The sequence below is a fragment of the Triplophysa rosa genome, linkage group LG23 (genome assembly GCF_024868665.1).
Source record: "Triplophysa rosa linkage group LG23, Trosa_1v2, whole genome shotgun sequence".
Lineage (NCBI taxonomy): Eukaryota > Metazoa > Chordata > Actinopteri > Cypriniformes > Nemacheilidae > Triplophysa > Triplophysa rosa.
The window spans coordinates 8,417,693-8,437,389 of record NC_079912.1 but is presented as its reverse complement, the minus strand read 5'-3'; the positions used below and the strand labels follow the sequence as shown (position 1 = coordinate 8,437,389).

The 19,697-nt window shown below is 37.6% G+C and overlaps 1 protein-coding gene across 4 annotated transcripts in view; it reads left to right on the top strand.

Moving 5' to 3' along the window:
* The window catches only part of pard3aa (par-3 family cell polarity regulator alpha, a), a 426,846-nt gene extending 408,679 nt beyond the window's left edge, over nucleotides 1–18,167 (top strand). For all 4 annotated transcript variants that reach the window (XM_057322206.1, XM_057322207.1, XM_057322205.1 and 1 more), the window contains 2 exons: nucleotides 4,465–4,583; nucleotides 13,088–18,167. In XM_057322206.1, coding sequence (XP_057178189.1) covers nucleotides 4,465–4,583; nucleotides 13,088–13,481 — 513 coding nt within the window. In that variant the 3' untranslated portion in view covers nucleotides 13,482–18,167. The remainder of the gene's footprint in view (nucleotides 1–4,464; nucleotides 4,584–13,087) is intronic.
* Nucleotides 18,168–19,697: the final 1,530 nt, after the last annotated feature.

The following is a 19,697-nucleotide window of genomic DNA, read 5'->3' as shown; positions in this document are numbered from 1 at the left end:
CATTAGAATCACACACTCTCCATCAAAGCGAATACAAACAGACGTTGACGTTGATTTACAGTCTTAGAGGTCCAGCCAGCGCTGTGGTCCGATTGGCCTGTAGAAATAAACAGCCGTCGGTAGTAGCTGCGGGTTTGAGAGAATGATGGTTAAACACAGTGTCAGAGAGCACAGGGGAGGCGTTTGTAGCCATAACAGTCTTGTTGATCCTGCTGTCGTGAGCTTGATATAATGATGTTATAAAAGTGTCATAACATAATCACAGTCCTCGGAGAGCATTCATAAATTTGTTTGGGTGGTGATGTCACAGCAAACGCATGAAGACATGACATCTGAAGAGTCGTGGAACGTGGGTATAAAAACCGTACAATGGAATTACAATTTTTTTTAAGTACTATGGTAATGCCATGTTTTTTAGATTTGATTATTTTTTGTAAGACGGTACATGATAATGTTTTATTTACATGATACATATTTTAATATGACCCAATATTTTTGGACACGAAACCATGAATACCACATATTGGATGCATAGCATGGCAATTCAGAGTGTCATATAAATATCATTTTATATCATATCATGAACTTTATTCCAGCCGCTCAGTGTTTCGTTGAGGTTTATGCAGCAGGTTGTTATTTATAGCTTAGATTATAAATACTGTACATCCACACATCATTGGAAAGCGTCCCTCAAGTGCAACAAAAAATCTAAGTGGCACAAAACAGTGATTGATTGCTTGTTTAATACGTTGCTATGTGGCAAAACTCCCCAACTTTACATCAAACGCCTTTCATTTTTTTAGGAAGAAAAATGGCTAAGTGCGCCCCAGATAAACCCAGCGTGAATTCTGACAGCATTAGTAGCGTGATTAAGGTGCGTTCCCTGCGTTCCCAATCCCCCCAGGACTGAAAGAAAGCTGTTGTCAGGTTTTTCCACGCTGCCATCCCAGATCGCTGATAATCGCCCCGTGGCCAAAACCTGTCACAGATCTCCACCGGTAATCAGACAATTAGACCCGTCTTGTCATTCCATCCTTGTTTATCACACCCATCTCTTCAGCTGTGACTTTCGAAAGGGCTTTTCCAGATGTTTGTTTTAAAGAGCGTGTTTCTTGCCGTCCCGTCTCGGCCAATAAAAATCAATCTTTTGTTAGGACGGTCGGAGGGAAGGAAGTTTTATGCTGGTGCCTGGATCCCACACAAGTACTTTCATTACACCCGTATTTACGTGCTTTGCTTCTCTTCGCCGGTGAGCGCCATTGTGGTTTGAATCTTTTTATTTTTCTATTTAAGCAGCGAAAGAAACCAGATATTATTTCCACCATGTAGGATAAGAGAATTCATGTCCTCGCAGGTTCGACCCATCATGGCCGTTGGTCAGACAAGGTTATCGCTCGATGCTAAATCACCTCTGAGGAAACGCACTGTAAGCTCAGGGATACTGAAGAATAGAACAGTAGCGCATGATGATAATAAGCCAGCGGTGGGCAGATAAATCCACTGCAGGTCGAGATTATTGTGTCTCCTGTTACAGACTTCTTGACCGACAGGGAATGTTTGTATCTTTTGTAATGTTTGTGTATGAGTTTCGTGATTGTAAGAAGTGTAAAAATGGATCTCAACATCACTCAGTCACTGGTGAACAGGTGTCAAGTATGCTTAAGATGCTGAAAAGCAAAGATTGTGGAGGATCTAAAGGATTTTTCTGGAAACCACTCTTCTACAACTATATTGCTAAACATAAAAACTGACAGTAATTGTTCAGGTAACACTGTACAGTACAAGGTTAACTTGGAAAATTATTGGTCTAAAAATTATTGGGGAAAACTTTTTTCGGTTTATATCTGAGGCAACACTTAAATGTTTCGTTTAGTTTAAGGCACTAAAACTATGATAATAAACAAAAATAATCTTATATACAGTAACAATATACACAAACAAATAAATAATAAAATAACAAAAGCATATAACGAAATTGCTAAAAATGTACCTAAAATTAACAAAAAATAAAAAGCTAGATTACAATATTATTAAAACCAAACTATACAAACTCTGCTTCCGTATTACGAATCAGCTGTATGTAAACACATGAACTGGGTTATTTTTTATAAATGTAGTTATGTACTTATTAATAACTAATTAAAACAAGCCTTCATTTCCAAAATTCCTCTTATTTTTCTTATATTCCTTCTCTTTTTTCTCTCCTTCTGTTTTCTGTCACCTTGGCAGCTACGTTTTATATTTCTCTCCCTTCGTGCACTCACCCGGTCAAGTGCATCAGTTAAAAATGAAATCCATATGTTGGAGTGTATAGTGCAGTAAACATTGTTGCACATGGAGGTAAAGCATGTGTGTGCACTGACCCCCATCTGCACCTCCAGCCCGACCCGTCTTTGATATTAAAAGCTCATGGGTCACGCCGCACAGTAATTGTAACGATTATCTGTGATTCGGAGGTCTGGAACCGTCGGGCTACCTCTACAATGTGTCCAGCTGTTTCATGCCTCTTTTTCGGCTTAGAATTACTACAGACATGATTTCATAATTATATTTGTCTCCACACACTTGTTTGATCAGGTGGGTTTGTATTGTTGTTTTCTCTGTCATTTGTTATCAATTACCGGGAAAAAATGTGTTATCTAAATTTCTATGCAACTAGCAGAACATTACAGTCTGTTTGTTTGTCAGGCCTGATTGGGTGGCGATATTGGCTCAACCAATGGCATGGGTTTAGAGTGGTACAACATGTTATTGAGTGCAAAGATGTTGAATCTGTCTGAAAGGTTTTTTTATTTATTTATTTTTAAACGTGTTTAATGTAATTATACACATTCCTTGGAATAGTTCATCCAAAAATGACATTTTTGTCATCATTTGCTTACCTTCCAGTCGTTACGAATCTGTATACATTTCTTTGTTGTGCCGAACACAAATGAAGATATTTTAATGAAAGTTTGTAAAGGGGTCATATGGCACGAACACGTGTTTTCCTGTGTCTTTGGTGTGTAATAAGTTGCCCATGCATGTATTAGACACATAAAATTGCAAAAATTAAAGTGTGGGAACAAAAGACACATTCTATCTAAAAGTGAATGCTCACCCAGACCTGCCTGAAACACCTCGTGTAACCACACCCCCACAAATCTACTTCAGTTCGTGGTATGAGTTGACTAAGACCGCCCAAATGTATAGTCAAGTAAGGTGGGCGTACCTGTCAGTACAATTGCTTTGGAACCTGATGTTCCAAATATGGTAAGAGGCGTCACATTTCCATCACATGCTTGCAGTATTCGACCAATCACAACGCACTGGTTAACTAGCCAATCATAGCACACCTCGCTTTTCAGAGCGATGAGCTTTGTAAAAAATCAGCGCGTTTCAGAGAGGCGGGGCTAAGAGGAGATACAAACATGCACGGTATGTGGAAAATACAGCGTTTTTGAACGTTAAATCCTGTATACACATTGCATTACATCTAAAGCAAACCATAATATTTGTTTTAGTCGTGTCATATGACCCCTTTAACTAAGCCGTTTTGGGTCATGACTCCTATAGTAGTCTTTTGTCCTACTGTGGGAGTCAATGGTGACCCAAGACGAATTCCATTTTTGTAGAATATCAGTCAGTACTGCAAATAACCAAACTACGCCTGTAAAGCAGGTTTAAGCATTTAAGAAAGGAGTCAGAATCGCATGTAACTTCAGCGTGTACATGATTCTCTCTCTCAACCGCACACACCTGATTTTTGTTTGTGGGGTTTCTTCCCGAGCCCAAATCTCATTAAAACATCTCTTCTCTGTGAATAATTACCTCATTGTTGCTTCTGGCTCGTAATAAAATCATTTCCTCTTCTCTGTTCTTGGCTTAACATGTTACTAGCTTGCAATTTGCCGAGGCCTTTAACTATTAAAATGCGTCTCTGTGGATATTTAGCTTTTTCTTCATCACGGGTAAAACCCAATTCTTTGTTTTTCACATAAACCATGGGCTTTTTGCAAAGGTTGCTTGTTTGTCACACATGAGACTGTGTTCAGGCATGGTAGTCACGTCTCTCATTAGCACACCTTGCGTTTGGTGAAGAATGGGTTATGATCAAGTGTCCCTTAACAATTATGAGAGCCCAACCTCACCACAAATTTTGAAAGGATGCTGTGCTTGTTAAATCTTTTACACTTGTTAACTCGGTTAATGCGGCCAACACAACCTGAAACACCTGCTTATAATCCGATCCCATCACTTACAAATAAGCAGAAAACCTCAGTGATTTTGGGTGATAGTGCCTAAATTTAATTTCTGTAATGCATTACTAACCTGTGTGTCTTTGAAAACTTTAAAGCTTTCTGTCTTCTCTGAAGAAAATATATGTTTGTTTATTTATTTTCATTGTTTGGGAGAACTACCGCTTTATAATTGTGAATTACAGACTGTTTGTGTGTAACAGGAATGTGTGTATTTATGTTTCAGGCCAGTGCAGGGTCTTACACACCAACTGGACGCCACTCGGTTTCTGTGGAGACCCAAGTGCAGAGACAGAGAGAGGACTCCTTCACACAAGCCCAGAGGCAATACAATTCCTTACCACGGTAAGTGAAGCCACAATTTATACACAAACTACTGAAAGACAAGCACACAATATCTCAGATTACATATGTTTACCAAACAATCTGTCCTTTACAATAATGCTAAATGAGAATAAATGTATTATAAGTCATATAATATATATTTAATATACACATTTGATATATATATATATATATGAAGCCAGTTCTAATTTAACACAATTATTGTGCATTGTACTCTTAAACACATCTACAGTCTATGAGTTGTGCAACAACAAAAGTAACACAATTACAATTTTGTCTTTAAAACAGTTTTAACCATTTTTTGGACACATATCCTTTTTTCTATGCATTGTGTAAATATCACAGTACCATGTTATTAAATCTACTTAAATCTAATATTATTACTGTAGCATTGTATTCACAGAAATACAGCCGCAGTAAAAAATTAAACCAAAAAGAGTAAAGGGACCATTTCTAAATTATTTTCATTTTTTCTGAATTTTCTATTCATAGGTATGCGTTTAGGTGAAATGATCATTTTCGTTTCATGCTGTGAACCACTAACAATACTTCTTCCAAATTTCAAATTAAAATCTTGCTTCTATTTGCAGAAAATGAAAACTGGAGAAACAGGTTAAAATAGCAGAAAAGATGCTCTGCAGTATTACAGAAAAAAGCGAGAAATATTCATATTCACTTTTAAGCAATACAATAGTAATATTTCTACATGTACTTAGGAAGAGTTCAAAAATTATATATTTTTTGGGGATAACCTGGATTGCGATAACCTGGATTTGTATGACAGTCTTCATGTGTCTTGTCATAATGTCAGTCTTATAGAATAGAATAATATACATTAAATAGAATACAAACATTGAAATATTAAAACAATGCTTGATTACCTAATGTACAAAAATCTGGCTGCATCAAGCATATAAAAGCCACAATCCTTAAGGATTTATAAAAATGTACACATTGCTGTTGGATGATTTTGTTGTAATTCAACAGACACTGGACTAGAATGACCACAATACACATAGAAATGCTGATTACATGACAATTTGGAACGGTCTCTTCAAAAAAATCCATGAATAAATCAATCCAAATTATGACCAAAAAGCAAATATGTATGCCGTCTCATATTCACGTCTTTCTCTGACCTCAGTGGCATTTCTCAGCCGAAGTCAGCCTTTTGTCATGTGCTTGGTCCTGTTTTAGCTCTAAGCCTTCAAAAACAGCAACATGGTCTGGCTTTATTCTCGTAGGATTGAGAGAATGTGCCCCTCCTAAACCTAATAAAGATCTGCACGTGAACCTGTTTGTTGAGGGAAGTTTATCCTGGCAACCACAGTCTATAGGGCTCCACTTTTTTCTCTGGCTGGATATCGGTCCCATCCCTCATCTATTTTTATCTTCTCTCTTCACTCTTTTTTCTTGCCCTTTGCATATTTGTCATAAATGTCAATAAAGCTTAGAATCTCGCCCGCGGGCTGTGTTTGATAGCAGCGTTTCTACTTGCAGGCATTGGTATCTTCTTAATCTGCCTTATAGTTCATGCAAAGCATCCAGGCAACAGACAGCAGAAGGAAAAATCCCGCGTTTGAGCTTTACATACTTAACTGAAAGGGGAAAAGCCTGCAGGCGCTGCTGATAGAGTTTGACTCACTATTTACACCACAGCAGAAAACTAAAAACAACTTATAGTTGCCTCCGTGACAACAGGGGTGTTGTGGGTCGTGTCTGAGTGTTGCTATGCGGTTGCTAGGGTCTTCTGGGCGGTTGGTTTCAAAGAGCTCATCTTTGTATCGTCGCCTTGGAATTACACACTTAGGGTTTTTTCAGACCTGTAGATCGATTACTTTATTCCGAAACTGGGGGTTAAATCGCTACAATGTTGCGATTTCATCTTGGTTCGGTTCGCAATCACAAGGCAATATTTCCAGACGGACAGAATTTTGTTAATACAAGTCACATGCGAGTAAACTCCTTTAATTGGTCAAAGTTTATTTTCGCTCAACGTTGTCATCCGTCAGGATGGACAGACAGCAGCTTGCATGATTATTGTGGCTTTTTTGGTAACTGCTGTTATATTTAGGACTGTCCCCTTATAGTAGACTATTCATTATTCGATTAGAAGACACTTATTCAAACTCATTTTAATTAGACGATTGTTGCAGCTTAAAGGTGCAGTTTGTAACAATTTTGCAGTAAAATATCCCAAAACTACTAGGCTAGTGTAATATATTTTGTTCTGCTGCGTACTTACAATATCTCAAATGTTTCCAACTACTTGTAAATCGTGAGAAAATCGCCATTCTAAACAGCGACACGGGGCTGTGCAGTCGCCTGTCAATGGCGTCATATCCGCGTTCCCCTTTGTTACCGCCTTTACTGACGTAGAAACCGCATGACAACAGTGTCCTGGACAAATGCGGAAGTAGTGTCTAGCGTCTAGCAAGCCACTAGCTTGTTTCGAGCAGTCACTTATTTATGGACCACAATTATTCGCAACATTTATAAACCTTTACCTCATCCGCTAACATGATTTCTCGTTCCCGTCTGATTGATGGCCATCAGCGGTGGAGTTGAAGACAACAGATCCCAACATTCCACGCTCCTTCACAGCGTCATCAAGCTACGGCATTGTTGTTGTTTTAATCGTGCGCCCTCTAGCGGTGGTTTTTACAAACTGCACCTTTAACAGTCACTTTATATAGCTGTTTGCACTACCGTTAACGTGGATAAAAGCTATTATAAGCACATTTAAATGTTTATTTGCCCAAGGGTAGAAGAGTAACATGGTGGCTAAAAAATTAGCTTGCATTAATACCTTTTACCAGGTCCGTTTAGCGCTCCATCCATGTCCCCGCCATCAGTGTGCTTCCTAAAGGCAACCTCATCGGCTTTATTGTGTGCGGGACACTGAGCTCAGTTTTCCCGCCAACAAACTCTGCTTTCTGCGACATTCCAAAACGCTAAATGTGGCTTAATCCATTAAGATGAAATTCAGTATTACTGTATGTAAAGAAATGCCTATGAGCCCACGTGAACGGAAAGCGCATAAAAAAGTATGACAGGATTTTCTAATGCACAAAGCGAAAGTGCTTTGCATTTATGTTCTGGGCTTCTGCCTTTCTTTCAATAATATGCTTTATTATATGGCGTCTACAGAGTGTTTTGGAGTGTTGCAGGGACATAAGTTTGGCCGCATTGTCGCCCGTCTTTAGAAAGAAGAGCATGATGGCGGAGATGCAGAAATCGAAGGAAAAAGCGAGGCGAGTTAAGATGTTGGTTCCGTTACTGCTTTATATTTTATTTAGTCGTTTATATAATGTATTGAATGTATTTCTTTATTTATTCCAATTTTTTTTGTTCTGACCTTGGAGTTTTCCTTCGGTGTTCATGCCGTCGTCTTGATTATTTCCACTGATATTGTTTCTTTTAAGTGGTGCAGTTTACTGTATTTTTATTTATTAGTTTGTGTACATTTTATTTAGGTTTGTACATTTAAAAATATTGCTACGGTTTTGTTTTTAAAGAAAATACTTGTTTTTTACGTTAGAGTCTATTTCTGATCCAGAGAAAAAAAAGAATTTCGTTAAGTGTTCTTAGGCCTTTTTATTATTTTGCACTGATATTTCAGTTTGCTAATATGATTCGTTTTCATTAAATTTATGTTTAAATTGCGCATTTTATTTATATTTTAATTGATATTTTGAAGGCTCGTTATTATGGTTTCTCTGTAATATAGAACAATGTTGTCAATGCAACATAAAACATCTTTCTCATTCAAGAAGGTATGTTCATGTTCAATAAAGCAATAATACCCAAGAACAAAAAAGCAGTTGTTTAATGATAGTTTATTGATAACAAATAATAATTTAAGCAATGTAGTTCGTCAGAAACGAGTCAGCAAACTAGTTGCCAAGCAACACAACGTTTCATGCTGCGCAGCTATACTGATAATTATTAATTACACGTCATACATTGAGATACAGCCTGGTATATGGTTTCACACATATAGCGAACCGGCCAGGGCCGAGACCTGATTGTTTTGGTGTGGATCCGAGCGCGATTGCCGTGTTCACATATGCCATTCACAGCTTTGCCATAGAAGAACCATGTTTGGTTCCACAAAGAACCATTCAGTAAAAGGTTTTTGTAAAGAACCATCTCTTTCTCACTTTTGATCATTTCTTTTTCACCACAAAGAACCTTTTGTAAAACAGAAAGGTTCTTCAGATGTTAAAGGTTCTTTCTATGGCATCGAAGAACCTTTTGAAGCTCCTTTTTTTAAAGATTATATACGGTTCTATCTGATATATTTGTCAAAATTGAGTTATTCACATTCTTATTCTGTGACAACTTACATTATGTGATGTTTTTTTCTTTATGTAGTGTACATTTTTGGTTTACCTATAAAGTTAAATGCAATGCGTAAACTTTGAAGCTCAATGGGTCTCATTCACTAATATTTGCGTAGATTATTCGTATTTATACAGACATTTGAAATTCTCACGAAACCTTTGTGCATGCACATGAATTTGTGAGCTATAGTCTAACACAGCTTCTCTTACTCTTTCACTGTATATAATGACATCATTTAAGACCGGCCAGAGTGTGATTTTTGTGTACGAGTGCTTTCAGCTGTTCCTATATTTTTTCTTAAATTTAGAATACATTTTACTACGAAAGTTTTTGTGACTCATGATTTGTTCGTGAAAACGTTCGTACGCAGGTTTCACGTATAAATGTGTGCGTATGCTTAGTGAATGAGACCCATTGTCTCTAAACTGCTCAGAATGCAGATAGAACCTTATAATTCCTAAGATCCTAGGATTTTTTTTTCATTTTGACACCTACCAGGTGAAAATTGCAAATTGTATCACTTTTATCACAAAAATAAAAGTTTCTTGCAACAAGAAAAAATCATCTGTGTCTGGGAGATCCAGAGTTATAATTGCTTTGTTTTCTATTTTTTACTCATTTGGCTGCAAAATTTTTATTAAGAAACTAAAAACGGCACAATGCCACCACTGCTACTAAAAAAATGTTTATTAAAATACACACAACGTTTCTACCTAAAAGTTTCATAAGAAAAGCACTTCACATCAAAATAGCCCATCACACATGAACAGCTAAAAAATAAAATTATTTTTATTAAGCAAAAAGTATAAAAAAATAGTTGCCAACATTGAAATAATTAATTTATTTTGTATTATTTGTTTATTTTTATATTGTTGTATAAGTTTCATTTATTTTTATTTTAGTTTTAATTTTAGTTTGTTTTGTTGTTATTTATTTTCTGTTAATAATCTGTCATTTTAGTGCCTCACGTTAAAGGCTATATTTCTAATATTTTATTTGAATATTTTATTATATTTTGTTTTAGTAAACTATACTAACCTTAGTGCGATCTGGCCATTAAAGTTTAATTATTAAGGTTTATTTTTGAACAATAGCATCACCACTATTGAAAGACACAGAAAGGTGTTGCAATAATTATTTTCAAGAGTATCAGGTTGTATTCTGCAGGTATCGTGACAGTATTTATTGCACATGTAGGTGTGTGTGTGTGGTCTCACCTACAGGCCTGATTCTTGTTTTGATTGGTTGTAGGGATGGTTGTAACCAGGATATATACAATTACAGAATTAGGCCGCCTCAAGCAATGACAAAGCCCAGCACACACTACAGAAGGTCAACAACCCCAATTCTTCAATTTTTCTCCCTCACTCACATCTTCCCAAGACTGCAGAGGAATTCTGTGGGTCGATAGAGAGGTTGACATTCACGACTCCACGGGACGTGGACATAATGACAGCAAATCAATGCGACCAATCAGCTTCCATTATTTCTCCCTGCCTTAAGCACGATCAGTGTTTCTGTCTATATCAGGCGCACTTCAGACAAAAACACCGACTGGGTTTCTGAGGAAACTCTCGACAAGCTCTGACGCCTTCCCCAGGGAACATCTGCTCGACCCGCGGCCCTTTGATGCGCATTCCGCCCATAATCTCATAGCACTGGTCAAGCGAGGTCAAGCCTATGTGAAATAACCCCTGGATGGTGCCCCCTCATTAGCGGTGTAAAGTCTTAGCACAATTCCACCCCTTAGATGGGCTCCACCAATCACAGACACAGCTTGAATTGATCAACAGCCACATGGATTATAAACCAGCTTTATAGGGATACAACTATGTGTTTACCCTATGGGTTCAGATTTAGCACTTGGCTAATGAAGGGATTCTGGTTTGGGAGGTGGATGAGAGGAGCAAAGACTAAGTCCGATAAGCCAAGTGAACGCTGATTAGAAGTAATGGAAGTCATGTGAAACGGGCCGCAGCTTCACGCAACAGCTGCAAGTTACAATGCGACATGCACAAGGGCACACAGAGATAAGATGATGATCCCACGTTCCATCGTCTCGTTCTGCTTGCGGTTAACAAATAGAAAACATTACTCAAGGTGTTGAGATAATATTGTTGTGTGCGTGTATGTGCGTTATCCTTTTGATAAACCGGGATGCACAACAGCTGTGTTTTAGATACTTGGGCATCATGAAACCGCTTCTCAGCAAATACTGCTTTGCTGTTCTCTGCCCTTCCTGTGTTGTGACAATTTTCTTCACAAAAAAGTATCAAAAGAAGGAGTGTAGAATTAAATACACAGTTCAGAAACAGCCACTGTAATTGACCTCTAATACTTGACATAATAAAGCATGTATATTTCAAATAGCCCTGAAAATAAAATGTGATTTCACCAGAAAATTATCAAAAAAGAATTTATAATATACAGTATTTATATTATCGTCACTCTCCTTCCGAAACTCCAGAGGTCCAAATTCGCTGTTTTTCAGGAAATAGAAAAAAAACACTGTACTTTTTAAAGGATTAAATACCGTGTTGTCAAAGCACTTTCTAATACTTTTAATTGGTTAGATTTTTGCCAAACCCAGTGACAAACATAAATGGTCACTAATAATAATGATTTAATAGTGATATTTAAAATCACAAAATATGAAGACGATTTGGAAGGACAGCTATGATATTGACTGTATGTTGTTAAAGTCCCAGTCTGTTCATATTCGTACTTTAGTTTCAACGGTTTTTTTTAAATGTCTCCACAGTCATGACTGTAAAATTGAGGTAAAAACGTACAATATTCTCCACACTAACACATTTTTGGCGTGTACGTGCGTGAGACGCACCATGTGTTTCTGCTCATGTGGTCTTATCTCATGATTCATGAACGGCTCACACTTCTATATTCAGAACAGATGCAAAAGCAGAACAATATACCTCAATTCACAGATCCCAGATTTTCACTTTAAAAGCAGGTTCGTAGCCTTTGACTTTAAATTTCACCCCCTCCACGGAAATGAACATAATATGTATTCATTTCCAAACACCACTGACTGTAACCTTTATATTCAGATGTACAAAACATGCTTGCCAAGGCAAGAATCGCAATTATAATTGCTCATACTTAGCATTAGGCATTTGTTCCAAATAATTTCCCCCAAGTATTCAAGCTTGTTACATAACTTGTCTCATGCCGTTTGTGCTGCAAACAGGCACGAGGAACCGCCTTAGCAACTGTACTGCAATGCCTCGGCAACCACCCGTGACAAACAACTATTATGAGAACCGCTCACCTTTACTCCGATAAATTGTTATGAAAGAATGGATCTATTAAAATATTATTCATTTTTTCTTCAAAAACAAAGAAAATTCAGGGTATCTCGGCACCATTGAGTTCTGAAGGATTCCAGGACGCTGATGTATGTACCTTTGAAAGCACTCAAAGCATTCCTGCTCTCTCGTGTGTGAAATCCCCACAGAAGCACACACACAGTTTCAGGCTTTTAAGCGTGCAAGGCCACCGAGCTGTACGTCGGGCTTCATTTAGCTACTCCACATTCCCAACTTAATGGGCCTTAATAACGGTTCAAAGTAAAGATGCTTTCAATGGACATCCTCACAATGACTGATCCTTCCCCCATTTTTAGACGTTCTAACCCCAACAGTCTGTCAAACGGTCACATGGTTGATCGGCTGATATGGGTGGACATTGAATCTGTCCTTACCATCCTGATGTTAAGTATTAGTGGACCTCAAAAACAGAAGCTAAATGCATTAATAGGAACATCATTCTTTTTTCATGTGTTGTGGGTGGATTTTAGTGTGTTGCTATGGTGTCCTGAGTGGTTGCTAGGTAGTTTCCTTAGGCCTAATTCAAAAGGCACAACCCCAAGTCTATCAAATGATCATAGTTTAGATTCTTTCATCATTTACTAATACTTATGTCATTGCAATCTTGTATGACTTTTCTGCAGAACACAAAAGAAGATATTTTGAAGAATGTCGGTAAGCAAACAACATTGTCCCCCATTGGCTTTCATTGCATGGACACAAAACCACCGAAACATTGCTCAAAATATCTGGCATTCGTAATAATGGCCCAAAATGAAGTTCAATATTTACTTCGTCTGTTAAATTGACCCTTCTCTCTGTTCCTCACAGGCAACCTCGTAAAAACCCCAGTACAGTATCTCAAGACTCGTGGGATAAAGTCTACCCTCCTGGCGAGGGATTTCAGACCGCCAAAGAAAACCCACGCTACTCCAGTTACCAGGGATCCCGAAATACCAATGGCTACCTAGGCGCCGTCTCCACGGGCATGAACGCTCGAGTACTCCTGGAGACCCAAGAGCTCTTGAGACAGGAGCAGAGACGAAAGGAGCAGGAGGCGAAAACCAAGCTCTCCACTATGCTGGAGACAGCAAGCCAGCCTCAGACCTCTGCTCCCACCACACCCAAAGGACCGTATCGACAAGATGTGCCCCCGTCGCCCACTCAACTCGCTCGGCTCAACCGCATACAGACCCCTGAGAAGGGCCGTCCTTTCTACTCCTGAGACAAGAGATCCAAGAAAGACAAACTGTATCACAGCAATAATGTGTGTGGAGAGACACAGAACTGACTAGCCGGAGGATTCTGGGTAATTGGTTGTCATTTTTGAACCCTTCTTCTTGTTTTTCTAACGTTTAAATGAATTGAAATTTGTACACACTGAAGATCTTTGTCTGATATTCATCTCCAGTCCTCTCCTTTGACAGGTGTATGCATTGGTCTTGAATACATTGACGTTAGTTATGACACTTGGTGGGGCCTTGGCTTGACAATCACATGACAGCCTGCCTGAGGCTTTGATACATGACTGTTCCCACAGTATTGTGACCTACATATCATGGGTTTTAGCAAGTATGCATGTAGGTGGATGAATCGCATGCAACCTGTCAAGAGCGGTTCATACTTCACTCCAAAAATACTACATGCAATACTGTTCAGGAGTTTTGAAACACAAGGATGAAGGTGTATGCTTACCGTAAATGTTTGAAATTACGTTTGTAGACAAAAGATTCAATTGTTCAGTTGTGCCAACATGAATGAAAGTGATATACAAAAGAAAAACAGCCAATAAGAGCCCATGATGGATGAAAATTCCTTCAATATTGTTTAAATAAAGCTTCTCAGACTTCAGAGATAATTCGCTAGAATATGAATAAAAAAATATTTTTATTTTATTTTATAATATAATTTTTTTTATTATATATATAGTGATTTATCACCTTTTATTGGGAAAGGACAGTATGGAGCTGAGAGGAATTTGTTGGGCAGGTATAGGGAAGCGGGTTCGGCAAAAGACTCGAGACGGGAATTGAACTCGGGTCGCATTACGAATAAAAAATGTTAACGAATATAACGAAATAAAACGAATGTTTCAAAACCTTTGAACAGTAAAATGACAAAAAAAATCATCAATGATTTTTCACTTGGGAGGTCTTTAATTAGCGATTTTGTTCCGTTACAATTCACATCATTTTCTTGTTACTGTTTTACAGTAAATGTTACTGTAAGTTTTTTTTTAATAAGATGAGCATAAATTAACAGGCACTACAACAGATACTACCAGGATGTATAACTACTTTATAATTTGAATGATATACTGTATCATTATTGTTTTCACGGTACAGTAATGACATTTTGAGGTGGAAAAGAGTATGTATCATGTGTACAGGCCATGTACGCAGTGTCTAGCTATACTAGATGCTCATGTCATGACCTCACAACCCTGCAGGTTTCTGCTGCTGAAATCTCTTTAACCCGTCATACATCTCACTTGCACATCATGTGACACCGCCTATGCCCACCCACCTCATTATTAGTTCCGTCTTCAGCTTGTTCCTCTATTTTGTGGCAGTCTAAAGATCTCATCCTGTCTAATGGTCATCTATCCCAGCCCAGGAATTTACCATTTGTGGTGATTAAGTAACATTTTATATGTTTTTTTAAATAATTGGTTAAAATGTTTCCTAGTTTAATATGCAAGCTTGACTATTAATTGTTTTGGTTTTTGTCCCTCTAACATGCACTAATGAGACTAGTGAGACCATTAGCGTATGTATATTAAAGTAACCAGAGTCATTTTAACCACTTATGTATTTGTGATTTACAGTATAGTGTGAGATTCATTGCTTTTAGACCCATCAAGCGTGGATGTGACTCTCTGACCTTTTTCCCCATACAAACTGTCTTTGGTTTCAGTGACACAGAGGCCAGATCTGTTCCACTTTTTCATTTATCATGTAGGTAAATGGGCAGTTGCTCGCGCACATGTTCCACAATAAGCTCAGGTTACAGCTCGCCCGCCAGTAGCCACGGATACTTTGTAAAACCTGTTTAAAGGAATAGCTCACCCCATAATTTAACATCTGTCATCATTTGCTCAATTTCATTATAAAGGCGACTGATCACACGCTTTTTTACCTGTCGATAGTGACCAGGCTCTGTCACGCTCCAAAAAAATCTAAATAATAAAAGTCACCCATGAATTTGAACGCTAAAATTTGTACGACAAAGAATTAAATTTAAATCAGATTTTTTTCAAACTTTGTGCATCTGAGGACGGATTCACGAAACTGTTCTTAAAGGAGCCGCATGTAAAATTGACACCTAGCGGTTGAGCTTGGTATCGCAGTCCAAATTTTTAAATATCGGCGAGGGGTTTTCCCCGCCCCTCCTCAGACTCCACGCTCACAGGAGTTGCCAGACACTTATAGGAGTGTAATGGAAAGCATCAACTCTTGCAAACACTGTAAGTTTATCTGATAATTTATACGTTTGCAGTGGTTTTGTTGTTTGCAAATATAACTCAATCAGCAGCACGTTTCAGAGGTTGCGTCCTCCGGAGGTTGCATTTACGGGCCATATTGAGGTCTCATTATAATAACTGTAATAAAATTGTATATTACTCCTCGTAAGTTGTAAAAAAATATAGTAATTCTTTCTAAGTTTGCAACGTAATAGTACCGGAAAGGGTGGAATCGTTTGTTTGCCAGATCATTTGTTTGCTGCAATATGTTGTGATTGTCGGCAACTGGCAACCAAGCTGTCAAAATACACTAGTGGGTAAATCGTCAGTGGGCGGGGTCACACGGACTAAAACAAAAACAGACATTATGGGGCCTCATTTATAAAACGTGCGTACGCACAGATTTGATCGTAAAGAGTGCATACGCAAAAAATCACGGCAATGTTCATATTTATAAAAACGGTCTTTAACGTGGAAAAGTGCTTAGCGCCACGTCAGGGTCTGAGTAGACGTACACATTTTCCTTGTCCAAGTGCTGCAGGTTTTTGGAAATATAAGTCATTCTTACCGCTCGTATAGGATTTGGACATTGACAGGTGCTCTTTCATATATCAATGACATTATTTAGACATCTTTAAAAGACGGAAATCTGAAACTGTTCAGCTGCGTGCAATTTCACGATCATTTGCGATTTCACATCTGATGGAGAGGCGTACGTTCGTTCTATGAATTACACGTACGCACTTTGAGAAATGATCGTAAAAACCCATTTAGGGCGGTTTCTACGCAACATTTGATAAATTAGGCCCCTGGCACGGAACGCACATTTCAGAGTGGAATACCTGGCTATAGCGTTGTATTTTGGACAAACCAATCAATGAACTTAATATGTTCGTAGACATTTAGGAAACACACTAAGGTATTGTTTTGATTTAATACAGTAAATATATTACATACAGGTCCTTTAAGACAAAATATAAGATTGTTCTTAAGATCAGTTATAGGAAGTTCGTAAGAATGTTCCTTCTTAAGAAGTTTTCAAATATTTTCTTGAGAAAATCTTAATTTATTTCATATAAAAAATAAAATGGCATACTTTGTAAATCATCTTATGAAAAAATGTAAGAACTGTCTTAAGACGTTTTTTCTGTAATACAAAAAATTCCTACATTTGTTCTTAAATTCGAAAGTAAAAAAATATGGCAGTTAAGCAGAATTTTCTTCTTGAGAATGTTTTGTGAATCCAGCCCCTGGACACCTCACGCCAGGTTTGACCTCACTGACCTCAAATGGCATTGACTGTGGCGTGTCTAAAACTTGAACGAGCAGGATTTTTACCAAACAACTTCTTAAATTAGACTACGTCTGGACTTCTTTTATGGTGTTTTTATTTTGGAGCTTGGCGAAAAAGTAGAAAGGTTTAAACATAATTCAAAGCATATCCTTTGGAGTTGTTATAAAAGAGTAACGCAGTCCTTCAACACTTTTGAATTTCATTTTTGGCTAAACTGTTCCTTTAAATTCAGAAATATTAATTTAGAAATCTAACAAATGTGACTTTTGATATCCGTTTGTACAGTATGTGTGTGTGTGTGAGAGGGGGGGGGGGGATGTATGAGATTGTGTATCACCAGTGCCTGTAACACAAGTCCCTCTTGTCTATGAACTGTATCTTGGCAGAAACATAAAACACTTGGCCACATTTTCAAGAGCGAAAGCTGAAAAAGTGCAATAAGCTCTCACAAAAAGGAAGGCCAAGCCCATTGACCGATGTACTTTCCTCCAAGTCTCTCAAAGTGAGTTTGGAACACAAGTCCTCCTGGCGTCTCTCTCTGTCTCGCATCCATTTATCGTGGAAACATTCAGTACGGCTATTCTGTACACCAAGCAATGAGGGATAGCTTCCTGCTCTCTGAGGGTTCGGTACTTCCTCCCTAGACACTTATCGGTTCTGTGGTACGACATGATGTACTCTAGTATTGAATCTATGAACAGAAAAGGTGGAAACTATTTTCCAGATCCTTTTTTTACGTGCGTGGTGCTGGCTGCTTATCTATTTTGTATAACGTTGTATACGCAAGTTGTTTTTGATGGGAAGTGCCTGTGTATGAAAAGGGATGTTTTTATATGTTGAACATTAACGTCGTACAAATGCACATATATTTACAATGAAATGATTTCTTTTGATTTTTTCTCATGATCCAGCATTTGTTGTAATCAAGGATTCTGCTAATCTGCACATTTTAATGTATTTGTATGATCTTTGTTTATGTATTTCATAGGTACAATGGTGTTCTGATAGCTCCTGTATGAGTGCATATATTTTTTTACACACAGTTTTTACCTAATGTGTCAAAATGTACACAAAGCTTCTCTGTACATATCAAATCTATATTCAATAAACAGTTTCTTCATTCTGTTTACAGTAAGCATAAGTGTGTGTCATTATTGGGCTTTGTTTAGGTCAATGAACATCATTAAGTCATTACAAATAGTTTCAAATGCAAGTTGCTTTGTGTTGGATTATATTTTTTTATTATTGTTTGATCATTGATTATTATAATGTTGATTCACTTTTTGAATTACAGTAAAAATGTCATACATTAGTAAAAAGTTTAATGCTATTTTGGAGTTTGTTGATACACAGTGAACTCAATTTTTTGTCAAGGATCACATCTGGTTTTACACATGGCTTTCGAAAGCATGTTTTCATTCTAACACACACTTCAAAATAAAAAGTATTTTGACGAACAGCATTCATTTTTGAAACATGAATACGAAGACGGTTTCTTGAGGTTACACCATTTGACAACCACATTGTAATGTTCCATTTTCACATATTTAATCTGTGGAGATCACAGTTAAGTTTAGAATTGAAAAACACAGAAAAAAAAATTCTCATGAAAAAAGATTTCTCATGATCACTTTGGCTCAGAACCCTCATGGCTAGCACATTTCAGGAGTGGAAGAGTCAAAAAAAATAAAGAGGAAGATATAAGCAAGCCCCCACCCCCATGTAAATCTATTTCTGATACCATATATCACAGTAATGCTGGTTATGATGCAGCTGGAAAGTGCTCTAATGGCAAGTGTAAAGTGTAATGATGAAATTTATGAAGTTCAGGTCAGGGTGAGAGTTTTAGGAATGTTGTCTCTCATACTGTTTCTCATAGAAACTAGAAACTGCCAAGAAACCTACTGAAATTGTCCATCTATTTGAGCCTGTAAGAGGTGTGTGTGTGCGTGAGAGACACACAGGCACGCAGAGATGTGTCAAAGAGAAGTTGAAAGAAACCAGCAGGAAACCAAGACAGATGAGCTTTAGTGGAACACAGGAGGGGAGAACAGAACCTGTCCCAGCCTAGCACGGTTACTCTACGTGGGTTTCAGGTGCAGAGAGGAGAATATTAGCACGATGCACACCCAGTCACAGCGGCCCTGAGCTCATCTACAGAGAATCAACACCAAACTCTAAACCAACCTGTTCTGTTGTGTGCATCGCTGCTGCGCATTTGTGATCAAGAGGCACGATTTCACCAAAAAATAGATATTCATTTTTATTCATTTATATTTAGCTTTTATCATACAACCCTATGAATAAACAATTCTGCAACTAAAAAAACAAAACCTTCCACGAAATAGACCATTAAACACCCAGGAAGGGACACCCTTTACATCCTTTCGACAGCATGGCAGAATGATAAATACATATATAATCTTATTTCGTCAATGTTCACACAAATTGTATAGTGGTACTGAAACTGCATTTTCATTTAATTAAATATAAATTTTGGCAATTTGTAGGCCTACAGTACTTACTATACTGTAAGATACAGTTATAGAGTGTATGTCAAGAACTTTATGTAGTACGTTTACTCATATATTACCATAAAAGTAGTAAACTTGCAAGTGTATTTCAATACTATGTTGGACGAAATTGGCCCATTTTTTGTTTATAAAACTACACCTTAAGTATAT